At 34.5% G+C, this 8,122-nt stretch overlaps 1 protein-coding gene and 1 long non-coding RNA gene across 3 annotated transcripts; both read right to left on the reverse strand.

Moving 5' to 3' along the window:
- LOC146898318 (uncharacterized) lies at positions 1-639 on the reverse strand. The gene is made up of 2 exons (XR_015021348.1): positions 495-639; positions 1-409 (listed from the first exon to the last, which is right to left on the reverse strand). It is a non-coding gene; the product is annotated as an uncharacterized LOC146898318 (long non-coding RNA).
- Positions 640-1,281: 642 nt separating this feature from the next.
- Positions 1,282-3,222, reverse strand: LOC146898319 (NADPH:quinone oxidoreductase-like). 2 transcript variants are annotated; one of them, XM_085732187.1, is made up of 3 exons: positions 3,080-3,222; positions 2,793-2,984; positions 1,282-1,875 (listed from the first exon to the last, which is right to left on the reverse strand). In XM_085732187.1, the coding sequence occupies exons 1-3, from the start codon at positions 3,153-3,155 to the stop codon at positions 1,571-1,573; spliced, it is 573 nt and encodes a 190-aa protein (XP_085588313.1). In that variant the 5' UTR covers positions 3,156-3,222; the 3' UTR covers positions 1,282-1,570. The 2 variants fall into 2 exon arrangements, with proteins under 2 accessions (XP_085588313.1, XP_085588311.1); XM_085732185.1 differs by having other exon boundaries at positions 3,074-3,222.
- Between the last annotated feature and the right edge of the window lie 4,900 nt (positions 3,223-8,122).

Genomic DNA, 8,122 nt, shown 5'->3' on the forward strand with positions numbered 1-8,122 from the left:
TTCATCAAAATTAGGTTTTTTCCATAGAGTAGAATTCATGAGGCTAAGATAATAATCACTGTCTTTACACAAGGTTTAAATGAAATATTATGCGAGGCATGGGAGTGATTCAAATCAATGGTTCGTAAATGTCATGGCCATGGATTTAATGACATCACTCAAATCCATATATTTAGAAATGCTCATCATAAACAATATAAACTCTTGCTCTGTGCAACAGAAGGAGACACACTCATGTCAAAGAGTTCATATGATGACATTAAGATCATAAAATCCATGGCTGTCAATGATAAAAAGTCAGAGCACAGTCGAGGTCATCATACAAAGAAGTCCGACATTCTAGAGCTTGAGACCAATGATGTTCTGCTCACACAAAGAAGCTTCTAAGCAGCACTGTGGAAGAACTCACCTATCAAATTGAAAAGATTCCACAACAAATCAAAAGTATTCAAGATCAGCAAGCTAAGTAATGAAATGAAAGTTATGTGCATGACCTCATCAAACCGAATAATGTCCTCCTGAAGAAGAATTAAATTAAATCAACAATCAATACAGATAGAATCGGTATCCTTATCAGAATCAGAATCAGTATGGTAACAACTTTTAGAGGGGAAACAACAACCATCAAAGACATACGCCCTGCAATCAAATTTTACCGAATCAGCAAGACTCTCAAGTGGATAGAACGCTTAAGCTGGAGGACACCCTCAACCAGTTCATCAAAATGTTCATGGACTATTAGATGAATACTGATGCCTCTATCAAAGGTTTAAAGGTACAAATTTGACAAATCGCCAAGCAACTTGCAGATAGCCATACAACTACATTCAGTGCTAATACAATAAACAATCCTAGGGAGCACTGCAACACATTGGCTCATAGAGGAAGCTGAAGAAGAATCGACTCAACAAATGGTGGGATGTTAATATATATTAACTATAGTTGTGTTTTGTATAACAAAAAAACTACAGTTGTATTTTACAACCTCAATGGTAGAATTCCTTTCCACTCTCTTGATGTGGCATGATATCAAATCTGGCACAGTTAAACATATTATAACTAGACACCAATTTAATATGAAGTTAAAATGCTTATAAAAAACATGTAGTTCAAAAATCTTTAGTTTCTTACAATCACAGGTATTGATTTAGGGTAGTAGTTTTGATTCAGTGAGCTAAATCAAATGCACATATTGATCTTGATGAATTTTAATATGCTTGGGGAGAACAAATGTGAATAATTTAATGAAATCATCTAAATATGGAATTGAATTTCAACAACTTTGAAGAGAAACTTTATGAATTGTACTCATAACATAACCAATATATCTTGAAACCAAAAAACTCAGTATATATCAAGCAGATGATTTAGGTTTGACCGATGTGAATAATTTGGTCTAATTAATCATTATTCACATTATTATTCAAAATGTATGTGAGGAAATAATACATTTTCAAGGTTCTCATCATTGTTGTAATGGCATGCACATTCTGAATGACATTGACATATCCAAAGTCCAAAATCATATTGATATTTGAACAATTTCTAGTGCATTAGAGTAATTTAAGGCTCAGCTTTTGCCTTGAAGTCTCAGAGTAAATGCCTGCAAAGATAAAAGAACCTGCTTAAGCTTATCCTTAGCCTCTTCATCAATCAAATCGCCGTCATCATTGAATTTTGCAGGTGGCTGAAATGCTCTTAGAAAGAACTCAGGTTTATTGATGAAATGAAGATCGATATACACTCCAACTTGGCGTAGATGATATTGCGATCTTCCACCGCCAAAGTCTCCTCCAGTGCTTATGATTGCAGCTGCTTTTCCAGCCCAAACATTTGGTGGTCTAGATGCCCAATCAATTGCATTCTTCAAAGGAGCTAAACACAAAATAAAGGTGAAGATGGAAATAAACTTATGTATCTCAAGATTAATTCATAGTCTTAATTCTTTTTATTACAAATTGGTCGGTAGAAATCGCACACAATGTCTGTGTTTGTTTCTGTTAGAATAGCAATCCTGATTCAAAAGAAAAAATATACAAAAAATGCAAACAAAGAATGCAGAATGTTTGATGAGGAAGTTCGGCCTTTTGTGTCTATATCTCCGAATGTAGAATGGCCGCAGTTTCTTTATACCATTTAAATACTACGGTTCAGATTATGCTATTATCCCTGAGCCATATCCAACCGCTTTTTCATCGGAATTGTCCACCGTTTGTGGGTTCTTTCACTTTGAAAATTTGTAGCTTTGAAATGATCATGGTGGAAAGTCATTGGACGTGAGAAAAATGTTCCTACGCATTACCAAACAAGCGCTAAAGCTATCATGTAGGGCACCATTGAAATGTTGAGACTATCAACAGAGATTCACCCCAAACTATTACAATTTCAAAGGAACAAACAGATAGAAACGACCATTATAAAAATTGTTAAGTATGACTCATATATAGACACCGAAGAGTGGCAAGTGGCGGTGAAGGAGCTTTGCTAGCGAAGGGGCGACGGGGTGGTATTCCCTCGATGTCCGATGCAGGTGTATTGTTGTAATCTGGACCTAAGTACTATATATTGGCTCTAACAGTGTAAACCTTAATTCATCAAAAGAAATATACGGGACTATAGTTGCTATATAGTCGCAAATGTAGTACGTATCATTGGCTGAATTACGTGAACAAAGATTTTGTCTCACTGTCATGCGATTTTTCAGTTTCTTTTATTCTTCTATTATTGGTTGTTGTTCTAACCAAAAAAATAAAATCTAGATCAATTTATATAGCAGCACAAGAAAATAGTACCTGTGAGAGAGTAATTATACTCAGGAGAAGCAAAAAGAACACTATCAGCTTGAAGAATCTTGTGGCGAAAAGCTTCAACAACAGGTGGATAAGTTCCCTTGTTTTCAAGATCAGTGTTATACATTGGTAGAGTTGAAATATCAATGAACTCAATCTCAATGCCTTCAATTGCTCCTTTACTCAATTCAATTGCTGCAATCATCATCAACCATGCAAATTCAATACTACAACATATAAAAGAAGAAACACTTGAACAAAACAAAAGAAGACAAAGAGAGAACCAGCACGGATAAGGCCTGAGTGGTACGAAGCTTTTCTGAGGGAACCAGAAAGAGCTGCCACTTTAATCACTGCTGCTGCCATGACTTAGCTAGTGTTCTGTTCTTTTCTTGTGTCTGATCTTTTTAGGAGATTAGGTTGTGACTATTGTGACTCAAACAAAGTCAGAAACGTATATAATTAGTAGGGTCGTCCTCGACAACATTTGGAAGTCCCGCTATAATCTTGACAATTTTCATTTTAAAAAAATTAAAAAAATCTAACACTACTTATAGTGACAGACAACTAAATCTTGGTTTAAATGACTTTTACCCACAGACAAACAAACAATTATCTATGGACAATGCATAATTGATAGCAAAATCGTTGTCTTCCAGACCTTACAAACGGAAAAATGATATTTAGTGATTGATTTTGTCTGTAAGTACAAGTTTTTTTTTTTTTTTTTCAAATTTTGAGACCCCTATATATTTGAAGACCTTTGTTGCACTTGTACAAGGCTGGCCCATAATTAGCACAAGAGAAAATTATGGTTTTGAAGAAAGTATGAAAATTTTAATCTATACTATATAGTATATAAAAAGAATAAATGAGTTTGGTTGGCTTTTTTCTTAACTGTTTTACCTTTTATTTAAGCTATTTTATTTACTATTTTATCCTTAAATAAAATTATTTAAAATATAAAAAAATTAAATCCTATTAAAATAGGACTACCTCACTACAATATGAACAATATCTATACTATATAAAGAAAATACATGAATATGGACTGACATTTCTTCAAAAAAAAAAAAATGAATATGGACTGACATTTTCCCTTTCCAATTTAACCTTTCACTTAAAGTATTTTATTTACTATTTTTATCCTTTTTATAATATTATCTAAATTATTAATTAAAAAAATTGTTAAATACCATCAAAATATGAACCACCTCACTATTATATGAACAATATTATCTATAACACTATATAAGGAGAATGAGAGATTTTGGGCAAGATTTTTTGTTATTCCAATTATACCCGAAAACAAATTTACTAATAATGATATCTTGTTGGTGTCATTGAAAAAGATAAGAGTTTACGTCAAAAATATCTATACATATTTTAATCACAATCTAACTAATTTTTATTAAAATCTAAATTTCATAATTTCTTTTTTAATAATTTACATGTATTAGCACAATAAAAAGAGGGGACAAGTTGTACTTGTCTAACGCTAGTACTTAATAATTAAAATATTGGTAGAATAATTATCAAGATTGTTTGCTTTTTTTTTTTTTTTTTTAAACAAAGGAAGATGCAGCTAGAAAGCCGACACCCCCAGAAAATATATTAAAGAAGAAAGGAAAAACATAAGTACAAAAGATTGAGGGGGGACATAAAACAAAAAATCCTCAAGAAGAGCTTAGCAAAATCTATAGTTAGGGAAGCCTGTCTTATTCCTCCCCAATTCAACATTAACCTGAGGAGGAACAGTGTTGAACCAAGAATAAGAAGGCAATTCTAAACCTAAGTTGGCAAGCTGGTCTGCACAGTGATTGCCCTCCCTATAAATATGAGAGAAAAAAAAAGTTATGCCAATATATTTGAAAGCCAGGAAAACCAGCATGGAGTCAGTTTCCAGCCACAAGTTATGCCAGTTCTTAAGATTTGCAATTTCAATGGCTACCATTGCTGCAATAAGTTCTGAGTTTAAGGCAGAATTGACACCGAGATTAATAGCAAAAGCACCAAGAAAGTTATGAGTTTGCTCTTCATTATCGTTGTAATTGCTTTTAATTTGTTGTATTTTGACTAATATAAGAATTATAATTAAATATGTGTTTCTAGGCAACAAAGCTAGTATGTGAATCATTGTAATTGCTTTTAATTTGTTGTATTTTGACTAATATAAGAATTATAATTAAATGTGTTTCTAGGAAACAAAGCTAGCATGTGAATCATATAGATGATGCAATGATGAATTCATAGTACATTTTAATACTATATTGATATCAGCAGAGAAAATGGAGTGACAATTGTCATTACTATGGAAAAATGAATTTTATTTATTGAATAAACAAACAAATATTAATAATGTTTTTTATTTGAAGGTGGAGAGTAGGCATATTACAAAGGGAAAGTTATCTAGCAAAGTATATTTGGGCCTAGGTAAAGCTACTCTAGAAAGGCCATGGACAACCCCGTTACCATTACGGCTAGCAATATTAATTTGAAAATTGCTATTTAGACATCCTAGAATTGCTTTCAGAGATCCTAAATTGACGTTTTTAATCCTCAACATCAGTTAACTACCGTTCACTATCAGCGGTGGTTAAGTGACGTTCACTCAAGTCAACGACAGTTAACTGCTGTTGTGTTTATGTTATATTCTAGAACAGAAACAACAACTTCCACATTTGATTAAAACACAAAAACACAAATCAACTCCCTCAAACCTCTTACAAACCAACCTCCATCTACCACTCAACCCCAGATACACAAGGTGGGTAGACAGTGTTGAGTATCGTTGCCCATCGACCGACTCAAATGGAAGTGTCTGATTCACCCAGATGAAGCTCAAGAACGGCGACGGCGTACGAATCATGTTCTCAATATTTGGTCAATACAGTTCTAAAGGACTAGTCAAATGGGACCCTTCTTTGGTCTGATCATTCGAAGATATTCTGGAAAGTTTGATTCGGCCCAGAACGTATGAATTTTTTTTAACCGCACCTTTTTTTTTTATGTTTTGAACATAATTACACTTATGCGGAACAATGCGATGCAAGTACATGCGCTAGAAGCCAATCCAGAGCATCTCAAAGGCATTTGGGCAAAATCCGATCTGCTAGGTGAGATGTAGAGACGTGAAAGAAAACCAAAACATATTGTGAAATACGTGGAAGTAATTATGAGGATAACATTCATATTCTTCTCGTGTGTCCTAATGTTGTGTAGGTTTCTCGTGATGTGAATTTATGGGACGAAATTGATAGAATTGTTGGAACAAAATGTGTTTAACAATAAACCTTAGTGAGTTTTGATGATAACAAGGTATTAAAAATTGTCAACTGGACTATCTAATATTTGTTCAAGTGTACATGACCATAGTTAAAAATTTACATCATATAAAGGTTCTGAAGAACAAATGAGAACAAAGGAATCAAGAAAAGGAAGCTTAAAGCGTCTGAAGAGAAATGCTCCTGAAGACTAAAAGTGCTCCTGAAGTCAAAGTGCTCTTGAAGATGGATGACGTCATCAAAAGCTGAAGCTCATCAGAAGCGAGTAGTTCAGAAGCGACTTCATCAGAAGCTGAAGCTCATCAGAAGCTGAAAATCACCACTAGCTGAAGATTCAAGAATTAACATTTCAAAAGCTGTCTATTGGAATCGAAAGCAATGCAGAAGACTGGGAATGTAATGCAACGGTCATTTTGGTGAACATTTGAAGGCATTGGATGCTTATCTTCAAAGAGAGTTGACAAAGTACAAACTGTACGAAGTGTACAACCACTATCCCCATTACTCTGCAGTGTCCACGCTACAAGACAAGAAAACAGCTCCAGAATACAGCTACGCCTGCAAAGATGTTCCTTCGCATTAGGAATGGATTTCAAATTGGTTCTTCATAGGACAATAACCATATCAGGCAAAAGATCATTGGTGATTGATCAAGCTTCAACAACGACTCTTTTGATGTGCTGGCAATTTCACAACGTCTCTTTCACACCTCTATATAAAGGAATGAAGACTTAGAGATTTGGTAATGTTGAACGAAAGATTCTCAACATTTTTACAAGTGCCAAACCTCTGCTGAAATTGTTCTGCATTCACTTAGAATTTCTATTTCTCAAGTCATATCCTAGAAATTCTTAAGTCTTAGAGTCTTATCTGATTTGTATTGTGAGCACCTCTGATTGTATATCAAGTGTTCAACCTCAAATATTTTCTCTGTAATCTTGTTTGTTTAGAAGTCTCTTGCAGTTGTGCTTGAGCATAAAAGTCTCTTGATTGTGTTCTTGAGCATAGGAAGACTCTTGCAAAGTGTGCTTAAGCAAAGGAAGTCTCTTGCTGTGTGCTTGAGCAATTGTAATCAGATATTACATTTTAGTGAACTCTCCTTGGAAGTGCAAGGGGGACAGTACTACTTCCGGTTTGTGGAAGGAACCTGTATAATTGCTTTGTGTCTTTCTTCTTCTCTCTTTGTTTTATCCGCTGCGTTCAGATTCTGATTATCACTTCAGAAGCTGTCTCACTTAGCTTCTGATCAATGTGTTTCAGTTTTAGGAGAAACGAAGAATTTTTCAAAACACAATTCGATCCCCCTTCTTTGTTTTTCTCACATTCAATTGGAATCTAGAGCCTTGGTCTGTTATCTCAACACTTAACAGTGTAACAGAAAAAGATCTGAGAAAAACATGTCTGGTGAATCATCTGTTTCTGGTAATGGATCTGGCCACAACAACAACAATGTTCCATATGATTATGGTGACAACAAGAAATCCAGCGTAGGAAAGATTCCTAAGTTTAATGGAGACCCTGAAGAATTTTCTTGGTGGAAATCCAACTTCTACATCTATATCATGTGTTTAGATGAAGAACTATAGGACATACTTGAAGAAGGTGTTGGTGATGACTTGGTTCTTGATGAGGAAGGAGCTGCTGTTGATAGAAAGAGACATACCCCTGCTCAGAAGAAGATTTACAAGAAGCATCATATCATCAGAGGAGCACTTGTCACTGCTATTCCTAAAGCAGAATATATGAAGATGAGTGACAAGTCAACTGCTAAAGCAATGTTTGCTTCTCTTTGTGCTAACTATAAAGGCAGCAAGAAAGTCAGAGAAGCAAAGGCTTTTATGCTTGTACATCAGTATGAATTGTTCAAAATGAAGGATGATGAAACTATTGAGGAGATGTACTCAAGGATTCAAACCCTAGTCTCTGGACTACAAATACTGAAGAAGAGTTATGTTGCTCTTGATCATGTGAGTAAGATACTCAGAAGTTTGCCTGCTAGATGGAGACCAAAGTTGACTGCCATTGAGGAAGCTAAAGATTTAAATACTT

Source organism: Medicago sativa, chromosome 8 (genome assembly GCF_051527215.1).
Source record: "Medicago sativa cultivar Bolivia chromosome 8, Bolivia_mono, whole genome shotgun sequence".
NCBI classification, from domain to species: domain Eukaryota; kingdom Viridiplantae; phylum Streptophyta; class Magnoliopsida; order Fabales; family Fabaceae; genus Medicago; species Medicago sativa.